The sequence below is a fragment of the Engystomops pustulosus genome, chromosome 1 (genome assembly GCF_040894005.1).
Source record: "Engystomops pustulosus chromosome 1, aEngPut4.maternal, whole genome shotgun sequence".
In the NCBI taxonomy this organism is placed as follows: Eukaryota; Metazoa; Chordata; class Amphibia; order Anura; family Leptodactylidae; genus Engystomops; species Engystomops pustulosus.
The window spans coordinates 78075640-78090272 of NC_092411.1; the positions used below are offsets into that span (position 1 = coordinate 78075640).

The following is a 14633-nucleotide window of genomic DNA, read 5'->3' on the forward strand; positions in this document are numbered from 1 at the left end:
TATATAGGTAAACCGCAGCACAGAACTGTAGTTTAAGACTCCTTATATCACATCACTGTGATGCAGAGTTCTGTTCCTAGCACTGTGGTTGATCCATTAAATCCCACCAGCAAACCGTCCACAATCCACGACCGACCATTGTCATCTTAAAGAGCTACAATTCCACAATATATACCCTGGGAAACCATTTAATGCACCACACAATAGATGTGACCTTCAGATGACACAAATCCTACCCTGCTGGTTTTGCTACATTTGGGGGGTGGTGGTTTGGGGGTGCCCGGTCTCATAAGTATAGGCCTGGCAGCTAGGAGGCTGACGTTAGGTAAAAAACATTGTGTTGGCAACAGCAGTGTGAGCAAAAAAAATATAAAACTACACACGCAAAACAGGACCAATGTGTCCTGAACCCAGGAGAAACATAGCAAATGCTTGTGAACGGTGATAAAGCAGAGGGTGGGATCTGTGTCCCCCAATGTAGCAAATAGATTTTACAGTTACAAAAATCCCAATTTCTTGATCCAACATTGGGGGACACAGCACCATGGTATGTCCCAGAGGAGTCCCTTAAGGGAGGGGAACATGAAATCATGAGCACAACCTAGTACACAGCTACTTGAAGAAACTTACCAACCAGGCTGGCAGAGGCCAGGGAATGAATAAAACTTATGTTATTTTAAGTATGGACAGAGGACCACCTGGCAGCCTTGCACCCCTGGTTAGCTGAACCCCAATGGCGAACAGCCCAGAAGGCTCCATCTGCCTGGGTTAAATGCCCGCAGGGTTGAGTATGACCCAGGGCTGTGTATGCTTTCCTGATAGCGGAATGCACCCACATTGTAATGGTGGTCTTGGAAGCAGCCAAGCCCTTACCTGGACCTTTAGGGATCAGGAACTGAGAGCCCGATGGAAAACTTTGGTGACAGGTAGATAAGTTTGCATGACCCGGACCACATCAAGCTTCCCAGAGATGTGATGGGCCAAAAGATGGCCTCGTAGAGATATAAAGTGGCAGACCTGCGTGCAGGCCATGCCTGCCTCCTTCAGACACTAGGCCTGCGGCAAGGGTTTATCCCACCAAGGCCGAGCAAACACTCAATCTTTGCCTCCTAGTGGCCGAGCCTATACCCATGGTACTATGTCCACCAATGTGAGAAAATCTTTTTTTATGTTTTCCCTATAAAGATACTAAAAAAAAACCTAAAAATGTAACTGGTGAGATAATGTAATGGTTATATCCTATTTTTGGCACAAACCATATTCTCAAACCCCATCACTTTACTCTGGAAGGTGAAGTAGCCTCCAGAAGCCAAGACTCAAAATGTTGTGATGTACATAAAGAGGGGCTTATGACATATTACAGACCTTCATAGCTACCCAATTTCCATACATATAGAGGGCACTTGGGAATCCATTCTAGACATGACGGGATACATGATCATAGGTTTTCAGACATACAGGGGAGGGTTTCTGATAAAATAGGGTTTGAGAAACCCGGATATAACAGATCAGTTCACACAGAAAGCAGCACAGATGCACCAACCATCATAATATACATAAACATCCAAATACTGGATAGTGTTTGATTATTTCCATTGCTACTGTGTGATGTAAATACAATCACTGTATTCTCTGATACATTCCTAGTAACAATGATGGGGTATATTGCACATTTCCAGAAAATAATTGTTTTCTGTGATTACAAGGATTGGTCCAGGAAACCGTTTCATTTATACAAGGTAAAGAAGCCAAAACAGATGTGAATCTTTACACTGGAACTGGAGAAGGAGTAACTCTCAATAGTGAATCTGTATCAGCTTGTTCTACTGATCGGTGGAGGTTCTAGTCACTGGACACAAAATAAAAATCTGACTATGGTAAAAACATAAAAGGGTCTTCTGGGTAAACCATTTAGTTCAAAGTCTAATATGTGTAACATATGGGCATCTCCGAGATTATCCCCTACCTGTTATTTATTGGGATGCAGTTCTATACATGTAATACCACCCCAAAAATATAAACCATAGATAAATAGAAATCATCAAAATAACATGATGTAAATAAAGTACTACAAGGGGGAAACAAGAAAGCAGGCCAAGATGTGTACACAGCTAGAGCATTTTAGAAAATCACCCAGAGGTATGCAAGGTTTCTAAGCAATATGGGAAGCCTAGAAAGCGACTGGCTGTGCAGAGGAGCTAGCAGCAGAAAGAGGTAGTAATGCTAAATTACATATCTACAGACCTCACTAGGAGTTCATGCACAGGGCTCTATAAATACATGCCAACATGTGCCGAGAGACAGCGAGCGCCAAAACCCATCAAGGTTCAAATCACAACCTGAACCATTAAATAAGACGAAGAAATAATAATACTACAAATTGCTCGTCAAACCAACTGGTTTCAACAAAAAGGAGAAACCCAACTTCACTTCTTCCTAACCAAATTGGGGATTATTTATGAAATAATAGCAAATAGTGTCTGATCAGTTTTTCAGGGATTCGATAGTTAAAAATTGCACTAATGTGATATAGGGCAGTTATGCGAAACCTTTTCGAGACCGAGTTCCCAAATTACAAACAAAACCCACTTATTTAGTGCCAACACGCTAATACAAGCAGTAACTTATTGTTCACTGCTTTGTCACAGGTTTCAGTCTTGAGGACACCAATATAGTAGAGAAAGGAGAAAATTCAGATTATCGTTGTAGCTCCATTTAGATTCTCCTGAACAGAAAGATTAGGGGGGACTGGGACAGGAGCTCCAATGACAATCCATGTTCACCCCTTCTTACTCCTCCACTCGTCCCAGGCTTGCAAGGATGTGACACTTTAAAATTGCACAGCTTCCTCAGACTGCAGAAGGAGGCCTTGTCTGGTGGACTATGTGCTGGGGTGATGGCTTGGGTACCCAGAGAGAGAAAGTAGGTCCCTTGTGTTGGAGGTTTTTCAAAACTAAAAGCTGGATTCTAAGGGTGTGTTCACATGTCCAGCATTAAAAAAAAAAACAAAACATGCCAACATTCTACCACAAACAGCACCACCCCTGTCCACAGGACGTGTGTGGTATTGCAGCTATGTCCTCTCTACTTCAATAGAGCTGATCTGCAGTAGCAGACATGAGCTATGGCCAAGAATGGGGCTGTGTCTTGATGAAATCACAAATCCCAGAAAAGCCCCAGCATGGGAGAGAAAACTGATGCCAGAAAATATCCTACATTTTCTATGCATCAGCTGTTGTGCTGTACATGCAGCATTTTTGATGCAGCTATCCTATCCCACAGCGATAGTAAAGTCATTACATCAGCAGTTGTGTCTGGCTCCGGCATGGCTGGACACAACTTATGTGAAACTACCTGCACATGTCACCATCCACATCCACTTTCAGAAATAGACACCAATCCCATATTCTACCATATGCTACATGAAATGCCTAAGTTTACTGCAAATATACAAAAAAGGTAAGGGTCTGCATGTGTCCAAGAGGATTATACTTGGATAAAAACTTATTAACAAGCATATGTCTGTGTCCTTGTGTATTCTGAAAATTCGCACATCTCAGCCGTTATATCACAATTAAGACACACAAGTAAGACAAGATATTTCCTTCATTTAAAAAATAAATATAGAAAAAAAAAATGTTTGTTAAAAAGGACCTGTAAAACATACACTGTTCTTGCAACAAAATGCTAGTAACAAAAAAGGAAAAAAAAAAAAATTAAAAAAAAACCAAAACAATCAATTAACCTGTACAGGGAACATATAATCTTGGCCTTTTCCCATAGAGATTTACTGAACACCTCCCGCTTCTGCACCATGGTTTATACAACATTTATTACGACTTTTTTAATTGTTTGAAATATTTTAATATATTTTTTAACAACTAATTTCTTGTGGCTGGATGGTCCCATCTGTTATGTAGCAATAACAATCCATTATCACTCTATAGTCATTTATTTGGGCATTGCCCTGTTTATATGATATATTTGAGTATTTTTTTTGGTTCCAATTCATAACACAGACTAAAATAGAGCAATACTCTACAAACATTATCAGCCACACAGCACCACATTGCTTAACCTCTTTTCCAGAGGTGAAGGTTAAGGCAAGATAACATCTACATGTATAATAACACTGATGCACCATGGCAAAAGAGCGACAAAAGGACAAACACAATTACATGTTGCCTAACTTGATATAAAATCAATGTAAAATTTTACAAATTTTACCCAAGGATAAAAATATGCTAGCGTTGATAGACAAAACTACACCAGATCTGACCTGGATAATTTTGTGTAAAAATCTGCAAAAATTCAGCTGTGAATGTTTGCAGGTTTTTAGAAAGTGATGCCCACTCCACCAGCGGCTATAATCCTTCACGCGGCTGTATGATCATGCGCAAGGAGCCTTCCAGTGTATGATGGTTTACCACTGCTTCAGAGGTTCGCCATCAAGAAATAGGATTAGCACTGCAGTAGGAAATAGGGTTAAAGTACTGTTTTCCAGATGAATTGAAGGTTTTTAGCTCAAGGCAGAGCCGCAACCGAACAACTGATCTGGACTATAACTAGACCGCTAGAAAAAGTTGTGGCAGTGCGTTTCTGGAAAAATTCGGCTTCACATTACTTGAATTTGTAAATGACTGGATAGCAAGTTGTATCTTGATTTCTTTAAAAAAAAATGGACATTATTAATCTTACAAATGTATTTGGTTTATGAAAGGTGTCCTGAAGTTAAAGTTTCATACTCCCTCTTGTAAACTAGGAAGCTTTACTTCTGCAATCATGGAGCCTCCTCTCTGTGTCTGACTCCATTTACTGAATGGGGCCATGTCAGAGAACCAGCTCCCTAATCACATTATATAAATGACTCCATTACATTTCATTAAAGTGATCTTATTGAATTGGCTGAGCATAATTTTAGGAAACTTTTTCTTTATGTTAGTTAACAAAACATGTAAACTAGAAGGGAATATCATCAAACCATTTTCTACTGCAGAATTTGTATGACTTTTTTATGAATATATAAATTTGCTAAAAATGGTGAACCAAAATGCATAATGCACATAGTGCCACTAATTCATTTCAAATGAGCCAATATACATCAGCTTAATATATAAAAAAAAAGGCAACTACTATTTGTTGGTAAATGACAAACATTGGAACAAATGGAATATAACTTGTAGTAAAAGGATTGGACACTAACCTTGCACTAACCCTTAGCATAAAGCAATGTACATATGAATTTTGAGATCCCAAAACATGTACCACAAAAACAACCCTTTATCACCAGTTATCATATGAAGAAAAAATTGGCGCTCCAGGGGCTTATTTTTTTCATTTTCTGATTTTATCCATTGATCCTGGGTTAATTTAAAAAACAAAAAAAAAAAAAAAATATTTTATGGTGGTCATAACACTTTCCGATCCTGAAACAAATTAAAAAATGTCTAAATAAAATATAAAATGCTGTCGCACTGCTCTCACATCACAAGTTTTAAAAACAATTTTTTTTTCTTTCCATGGACAGACACACGTACAATGGCTTATTTTTTGTTATCTTGTTACCAATGTCCTCCTGTTCAGCAAGAAACATAGTCCTTGTTAGAGGTTCTTCTTCAGTTGAAACTTAAAGCTTCCATTGAATGGATTCTCTTCTTTACAGCCCAAAAATATGCCTTGTACTTTATTGGTTCATTACCTGCAAGGTCCCAAGTGTCCAAAACACTAAAATGCAGGGACCTCTACACTGATATTTCATATGTCGTGCCTCCAACTCCAGAAACCTTCTTTACGCTAGAATGCCGAGAAGGACTCACTGTTGTAGTGCTCTGTGAACTAGATGTGGATCCTAGTCGACACTCAGGCCTTGATAATCCCTTTGGCTGTCCATTTATCTTACCATGAGGCGTCTTCAGATCCTCCCTTTAAAAAAGCACAGTATAATTATTAACATTCTGCCAGTCAACTAATCAATATTCTGCTAAACTTGCATACATGACCTGGATTCATTGTATACTTTATAGAATTAAAGGAAATCTACCATCAAAATCAAGTATAATAAACTATATAGTCACTTACTCATAGATCCTGGCACGGAGACTGTGGTAATCTTCATAGATTTGTTATCCATGGCCTCCCATAATCAACCTTTAAATTATGCTAATGAGTCTGAGGGACGACCCACTCTATGATCTGGTTTTATAGATTACAATGTCACCTCCTCCCCCTGCTTCCTCAGCACCGAGAATACAGCAGGAAGTGCTCACTGCACAAGTGCTGATGGAGCAGGGTGGGATAAACAGTGCAACAGTCTGCAAAGCCAGATCACAGAGGTGTAGTTCCTCGGACTCATTAGGAAAATATTAAAAGTTGATTTAATTAACAAATATAAAAGGGTTACCACACTCACATTGTCTGGATCTATTAGGAAGTGTCCATGGTTTATCCATGCTTGATTTTGGATTATAGATTATCTTTAATCACTTTTTAGTTTGATTAGCAAATATTACTTAATAAGTAAAAGGGGTCGGTTGTCCAACTTTCCACATGTAAAAAGGGGGAGTGAAAAAAAAAATGTCAATTTCTCACAACCAAAGTAACCTACAATGGTTACAATGTCTAAACTAAAGTTTTTTTTGCCATGTCTAAGGACACATCGGTGTTTTTTTACAGAAACAGTATGTTCGTAACAAAAATTGTAGCCGAGTTGCTTCTGTTACTATTAGTAACTATTTTTCACAGATACTCGGGCTATAGTCTAAGCGATGTCCATAAAAATCAGTCTAGGTTAATTCCCCACCTTTTAAGAGATCAATCATGTGGTTCATTTAAAATACAACTTTATAGACAGATCCATTAAAACATAATTACAAGTAAATTTTGTCATGTGTTTTCCATTATTTTTTATAGTGAATAAGGTCTTCGTACAAGCAACTACTTTGCATGTAGTGCTATAAGAAATACTCAATTTTGCAACAACATCACTTGCCAGCACTGACTGCAGGTGTTAGCAATGGGTGTTTGCTGCAATATGCATCAAATGCCCACTTTGTATGGAGAGCCCTCACCATACAGCAGGAGCAGACATGTGACATACTATTACATCGCACAATGGTAAGGGGTTAAAAAACAAGTTAGTGCAGAGGTTTGTAAAAATTTCTCCTAGCGCTGTATTTGTATTTTGGTAATGGTTTTACTCAACCTTTTTCTTAAGCAACTCAGTTAGGGAACACTTATGTACTTTTTGCACAGCAGGAAGAGCTAGACATTATGTACGGGCGAGTACATGCTTGGCCTAAGCTCCGAGCTATAAATGGGATACACAAAGACACCTAATCATAAATAAAGATGTTTACAATTACATAAAACAGTTGGTGCCTGACTTAAGAACACCCAACTTAAGGACGATCCCCAATTACAGCTGTGGCTCACAGCCTATGGTGACCTCTGGTGGAGCTCTCTGGATGCTTTACTTTAGTAATTAAGTTTTATTGATAATCCTTGTTCCCATTAAAGCACAAAATTTAGAAAATCCAACTTTCACAGGGAAAAAAAAAAAGTTTTGTCTGGAATTGCAATTATAAAATTTACCAGTTCCAACTTGCATACAAATTCAACTTTAAAGTACCAACCTGAAGAACCCATCCTGTACGTAACCCGGGGACTGCCTATATATGCAAAAACTAAACATGAGTGTACCTTGAGATTTTGCAGAGACCCCAATTCTGTCTACTTATCAATTGTTTTTTATTATTATTACCTGACATGGAATTTAATCAAAAGTATCTAACAGTATAAACGTTCTAGCTGCCCATGTCAACCAGAGTTCAGCTTTCATTTTCTAACAGTAGTTTATAAAATGAAAGCGATGCTCTGATTGGCAAGAGAAAAAAAACTATTCTAGTTGCTCATGTCAACCAGACACTTGATAAATCCCCCCATAGTATTTAGATATGTTGGACAAAGCAGACCAAATATTGAGAAGCCATTTACCACTGTGAATGGGGTTTCAGCCTCTACTACAGTTTAGATAAATCTATTGCAGAATATTGTAATTTAACATCTTAATTATACAATGCTTTAAAAACAATATACTGTATATGTTTTTAGTTGGTAAAAAAATATTTTAATACTTGTTACTTGAGTGATTAAGTATTTTGACTACACATATTCTTACCTCTGAACTGCCATGGTAGCTCCTTCTACATATTCCATGGTATTGAGAAATGTAACCGCTTTTCCTCCCCCATAAGAGGGCGACCTAGGTAATCCAGAGGGTGAAGATGGAACCTGATGGGCAGGAGACTTGTATGACCCATTACTAACCCGTCCTTGCAAGGGCTGATGACTCTGGATATTGTTATTGGCCAAATCAGCCTGTAATGATGTAGTGGAAGTCCTAGGAGCTCTGGAGACTGCACTAGAAAGCGAGGATACAGAGGATTGGAGAATAGGGTTCCTGGAGCTGAAATTAGTAGCTCCTGACAAAAGATTGTCCTTTGAACCATACCGTCCTGTAGGAGCACGTGTGTTCTCTGAGAGTGAGCTGACCTGCTGTAAGCTATATGTGCTCGGGGTATCATAGACCCCTGAGTCTGCAAAAACAGAATCTGTGTGAGAATGTAGCAGCTTCTCCCTTTCCTCCATCTCTTTCCTTTCCTGGATTGAGGCCATAATGGATTTGGAAAGGTTGTCATAGCGTACTGGCGAAGGATCTCGTTGATGTCCCGCAGCCCTGCTCAATACAGGACTGAAACTTTGAACTGGTTGTCGCTCTGCTCCTCTTAGATGGCACATTTTGGCAGACATGTATGGTGAATGGTATCCTACAGAACCAGCGGCAGTGTGTGCAGTGCATTTACCAGATGCTGGAGACATTGGGTTGAGCAAACTGTCATAAGATAAACTCCCATTACGGTTAGACAACGTGTTAGGGGCAAAAACACTTTTGTAAGGCGTAGTTGTGTCACCCTCAGATTTTACCATCTGAAGAGGGATTTTCTCTGACTCCCGACGCCCAGAATTCTTTAGGCTCAATGAGCGCGAGTTGGCAGTGAAGTTGTCAAGTTGCAGCGGTGATGACTGGTAGGACTTATGGAGAGAGTTCTTGCGGTACTCTTGAAAATCTAGGTTGGGCTCTGACTGATAATCATGATTTCTGCAGTCTTCCTCCAAGAACACGCTGTCCTTTAGTCCTTCTTGCATAGCAATCTGAAATAGACAGTTTTTGTAACATGTGTAATTAATTTAAGGCAAAAGCTAGATATAACACTTTTTTAATTTAGCTACATGGGAGCAATTTATGGTGCTATGCTGTATTGGGAGCAAACAGTGGAGGAACATGCAAGAAAATTTCACAAGTGATGTTGAAAGATTGGTTAGGGAGCGCACACACACGCAATAAAAATTGCCAGTTTTATTGTTAGTCAGCCGCACATCCTGCAGGGCAATGTGCAGCCAACCACCAGGCACAAGATACACACTCGGCCAATAAACAAGCCTGTGTCAGTTGAAAGAAAATGATATACAAGTTATACTAGATAAGAAATAGTTTGCATTACGTCACTTTGGTGCTTACTGTAACACAATGCCACTAGCCCTGGAGAAGAAAGAATTGTGATTGCATTACAATGGCGTTACCTGTTCTGTTGCTGGATGGTAATGTACTTTGGGGTTTGCTCCAAATCCTGGTCTGTATTTATACATGGCTGGAGTTTGGGGACTGATCATTTTTGGCGATAGTCCACTGTCTGTGAGAAAGCACATAAAAATTTAATAATTCTAAACCAAACTTTTTTGCTAAATTAACATACCTGTTCTACATTCGGATATTCAATATTTAGATGCTAATAATGCACATATGCTTAGCCTTCTGTTATTTATTTTCTACATATCTATTTGATAGATTTGATTATTTTGAAAGCACAATCATAACATTCAAGATTGTAGGAGTTTTGTCGTACGTTTCCTCCTACAGCACATCAGGCTTGAGAATGCAGCGGTGCTTTTTGGTTTACAGAATTGAGTTTTATATGATCATAGGCATATGATCATATATACTAAATATTTTTGATGTATAAATTATGATTAAAACAAAGGACAATATAAAGCAAATATGTAAATCAACAAGTTAGGTGTTCTTTATTTTAGAAAGTTCATAATAGAAGGAGAGGTACTTAAATGTAAGATGGATCTTTATTAAATGAATTACCTTCACTACTTCCTAGGGTTCCCTTCATGTCGGAATATTTGGTGGGGTCTCCTTTAGGAGGCAGAGGTGGCTGTATATCCAGAGATTTATCATTTATACCTTCAAGACTTCCTTTGGACTAAATATTTTCAAGAAAAACAAAACATGAATTAAAAATGTGGAATGAAACATTTTCGTTAAAGTATTTAACTTTACAGTATTATAGTCACCTTGGTGCGGTGCAAGTTAGCCTGGATGCCATTGTCGCTTATCTTTACTGTTATTTGCCTTTCTGAAAGATCCTGTCGTATAAATGGAGGCTTGAGTGCAATTGGTGACCTCTTTTTTGGTTCCACCACATACCTAATGGGCAAGATAGATCCTCTAGTTAGACAATATATCCCATATGTATAACTGTAAACATCAACATACCAAATGATGTGGGTCCTAGCCATGATGTACAGCTGAAACACACTAGTAACAATGGTGTTAAGTAACAGTAGCGGTTTGGCTGCTTAATCACTTAACCGCTGCAGTCAACAGACAGCAACATGTAAGCCCCAACCTACTTCTGGGGTCACCATGAACCCCATTATGTCAAAGGATGTGCATAAGTTATGTCACCAAGGAGCATACTGAACCCATCCAATGCTTCTATTACACAAAGGGGCACATGTATCTTTATTCTTGTAATTTGCAGGGTTTTTAAATTTTATTTAAGGGTGGATTTCCTTTAGATAAATTGTAATTTTTTTTTGTATGTGTAAATTGTTTGCCCAATTTCTGGTGCAACCTATACAAAAGTGTTTCCTTTGCCTGGTGCAGAATGGAGTGTACAGGCAGTCCCCAGGTTACATACAAGATAGGGTCTGGAGGTTTGTTCTTAAGTTGAATTTGTATGTAAGTCGAAACTGTATATTTTATAATGGAAGTTCTAGACAATTTTTTTTCTTTTGCCCCAGTGACAATTGGAGTTTCAAAATTTTTGGTGTAATTGGACCAAGAATTATCAATAAAGCTTCATTACAGACATCTTACAGCTGATCATTGCAGTCTGGGACTATAGTAAAGCATCCAGAGAGCTTTACCAGAGGTCACATGGGGCAGAGGGGTCCGTCTGTAACTATGGGTTGTCTGTAAGTCGGGTGTCCTTAAGTAGGGGACCGCCTGTATTTTGCACATTTTTTTTGCGACTTTTAGGCCACACATCATGCATCAACATCTGCCACCAGCTGCAGTTCAAAGAGGAGTTAGGCAAAGCAGGAAAAATGCACATAAAAATGTGCAAAAAAAAAAACAACAACATAGAAGTATTGTAGTAAATTGTATAAACAATTAAATGATTATGTGTTAACAATCTAAAAGCACTAAAAATAAAATGTGCGAATTACTACATGTTATGAAATACAAAATTCTACATTAAAAAAGTATCCCCACTTACCATATAAAAATAAACAAAGGTAATAAATATCACACAGATTATGATTCACTCTTTTTGGTCAATACTCACCAACATAACAAATCTAACTGAAACTGCACATGTAACATCTATACCAAAGACTATATGACAAGCAGCAGGAAGCCCTCCTACAGATAAAACCTGGATGGTCCAAGTAAAGACATCTTGCTTACATCTATGATGGGCCACACATCCAGAAACTATTTTACAGAACCAAGGAACTACTTACCTTGGCGATAATGGACTGCATAAAACATGTTGTATGTTTCCACAGCATCCTCTAGTAAAAGGATTAACTCCTCCACGAAATTTTCCCGTCACCTGGACATAAAATAAACAAATCTAACTTTATTTTCTAACATTGCTTCAAATTCCCCCTACTTATTAAAGAAGACGCCACTTATCTAGTTTTTTTTTATTATTATTAAGAATACTTCCTTCCTGAACCCTCTTATAGACCATAACATTAATGTTTTATAACTATGCCCCCCATTTTTTTCTCCTTTCCTTCAAGGCTATAGGGATCAACTTCTTTCATTTTATCTTGATCCTAAAACCTACATTTTTTTTCAGCTTGTCTTTGAACTAGTTTCAATATATCTGGACATAGGAGCACTAAGCCAAAACAAAGGTACATCTGCCCCTGTTTTTTTTTTTTTTTTTTTATTATCTTTTTCTGCTTTTCTTTTGTTCAGATGTGTCTTAGTTTTATCAAAAAGACAAAACTCCTGAGTTAAGGTCTGTAGCAATTTTGCGACTTTTTGAACAAGAATCGCAAAAATTTCAAAGCCTGACAACAGCGGGTTTGCAACATTTTTGACACAAAGTCACAACTTTCACATCTGGAATCAAGTGATAGCTGTAAAAAGGTCGCTAAAAAAGAAGAAAAAAAACAAGCCAAAACTAAGGTACATGTACCCATAATACGAGGGCGGTTCAATAAGTACCTGTGTTTGATGACGGAGGGCGTTCCTGAGGTAAGTTGGCGTTATCATCATGTGTTGCCATCTATCAAACGACGGCAAAACAAATTGCATACTGATCGATAGGTTAGTTTGGATTTGGCAGCCATTTCAGTAAGACATGTTCCGTGATTTTCGCCAAGATGGAAAAAGAGCAGTATCATTCAGTAATTTGTTTTTGGATGGGAAAAAATTGCGGGGAGATAAAAGCAAAGTTGGATAGTGTTTATGGGGACACTTCGCCATCTATGACCACAGTTAGATATTGGTTCAACTAATTTAAACGTGGGCGATCATCCATTTTTGATGTGAAGCAACCAGGAAGCCCGGCAGACGTGGCTACCGAGGAAATCATTCAAAAAGTCCACGACATGATACTCGCTGATCAAACAATAAAAGTGCGCGAAGTAGTAGAGGCCGTAGAAGTGTTGACCGCAACGGCAATTAATATTTTACATCATAAGTTGGCGATGAAAAAATTGTCGGCCCAATGGGTGCCACAATTGCTAAAGGTGGACAACAAGCGGATGCATCTGTTAACTTTGAAGCAGTGTTTGGAGCATTTTAAGCGAAATCCGAAGGAGTTTTTGCGTCGAGTTGTCACCGTTGACGAAACCTGGATTCATCATAACACACCAGAAACTAAGCAACAATCAAAACAATGTATTTCTCCAGGTGAATCTGCTCCAAAGTATGCAAAGACTGTCCCATTGGCCGGAAAGGTCATGGCAACGATTTTTTGGGATGCGAACGGCGTCATGCTTATGGATTTTTTAGAAAAAGGAAGAACGATCACTGGACAATACTACAGTGAGTTATTGGACCGCTTCAACAAAAAACTTGAAGGAGACGCGGCCGCATTTGGCGAAATAGAAGCTGCTGTTTCAACACGCTAACACACCAGCACATTCATCTGGAGTTGTCGCCGCCAAACCGCATGAATTGCGTTATTAATTGCTGCCGCACCCCCCGTATTCACCCGATCTGGCCCCCTGCAACTTTTTCTTGTTCCCTAATATGAAGAAATGGCTTGCGGAAGTCATGGCCGAGACAGAGGCGTACTTTGGAGAGAACAAAACAAGGCCTATTTTTTGGAGGGGTTAAAAAAAATGGCAGGAACGTGGGGAGAAGTGCATCTTTTTAAAAGGGGACCATGTAGAAAAAAATAAAATTAAAAAATGGTGTCTTCATTTCTAACAAGGGTACTTAATGAACCGCCCTCATATTGCAGATGTGATCTAAATATAGTTCTATAAAACAGGATCACATGATCTACTGGTTATAGCTTTAGTGATGCAGCCAGGCATTAAACTTTCCTATCAAGCTCTGTGGCTACACCTCAAATTTATTCTGAATGTCAATATTCCTCCATCTTTCTGAAATCCCACTTAACACTCAACTACTAATTTAATACTTGGTTGTAGGGTTTTCTTATGCAAAGTACATTATTTTACATTTAGAAACATCTACTTCATTTTTCCTGCCATGTTAAAAACCCCACATGAATATCAACTCCATAGCTCTACTGTACACACTAGGTTTTCTGAAGGTTTGTTCTGCCACCTAATACAATGGCACCTCTTGGTTCCACAGCCCCACACTTTATGTGCATAGGGACTTTTGGGGGGACAGATCTTTATTTTAATTATATGAAGATGTATTAGTTGCTTTATTAATTTCTTGTGAGAACTCCCTTATGAATAGTTTAAATAACCTAAAATGTAAATTAAACAAAACTGGAGGATAGAGCTTCAAAGTTTATAAAGTAAAAATAAATAACGGTTTACCTGTTCATTGGTGGTGCGACCTCGTACAACAAGAACAATATGGAAGCCAGTGAGACCAATGACGGGAATAAAAAACAGGCCGGCCACGCACATGACCGATATCCTGGGCCAATGGGCTAAGGATTTTAACTCTCCAAAAACAATGCAAGCACCTTGCAGGTGAAAGGTGGGACAATCTGGCTTTTGTTCATTTCCATGAACTGTATTTCACCAGACTGTCATTTCAACACTTCATC

General features: G+C 38.6%; 1 protein-coding gene across 1 annotated transcript in view; it reads right to left on the bottom strand.

Annotated features, from left to right (window-relative positions):
* Positions 1 to 3768: 3768 nt before the first annotated feature.
* The window catches only part of ZDHHC8 (zDHHC palmitoyltransferase 8), a 47700-nt gene continuing 36835 nt past the window's right edge, over positions 3769 to 14633 (bottom strand). The window contains exons 5-11 of the mRNA XM_072144462.1: positions 14398 to 14500; positions 11878 to 11969; positions 10420 to 10552; positions 10211 to 10328; positions 9640 to 9749; positions 8177 to 9210; positions 3769 to 5922 (exon numbers count right to left, since the gene is read on the bottom strand). Of these exons, the coding sequence (XP_072000563.1) occupies positions 5742 to 5922; positions 8177 to 9210; positions 9640 to 9749; positions 10211 to 10328; positions 10420 to 10552; positions 11878 to 11969; positions 14398 to 14500 (1771 nt within the window). The 3' untranslated portion in view covers positions 3769 to 5741. The remainder of the gene's footprint in view (positions 5923 to 8176; positions 9211 to 9639; positions 9750 to 10210; positions 10329 to 10419; positions 10553 to 11877; positions 11970 to 14397; positions 14501 to 14633) is intronic.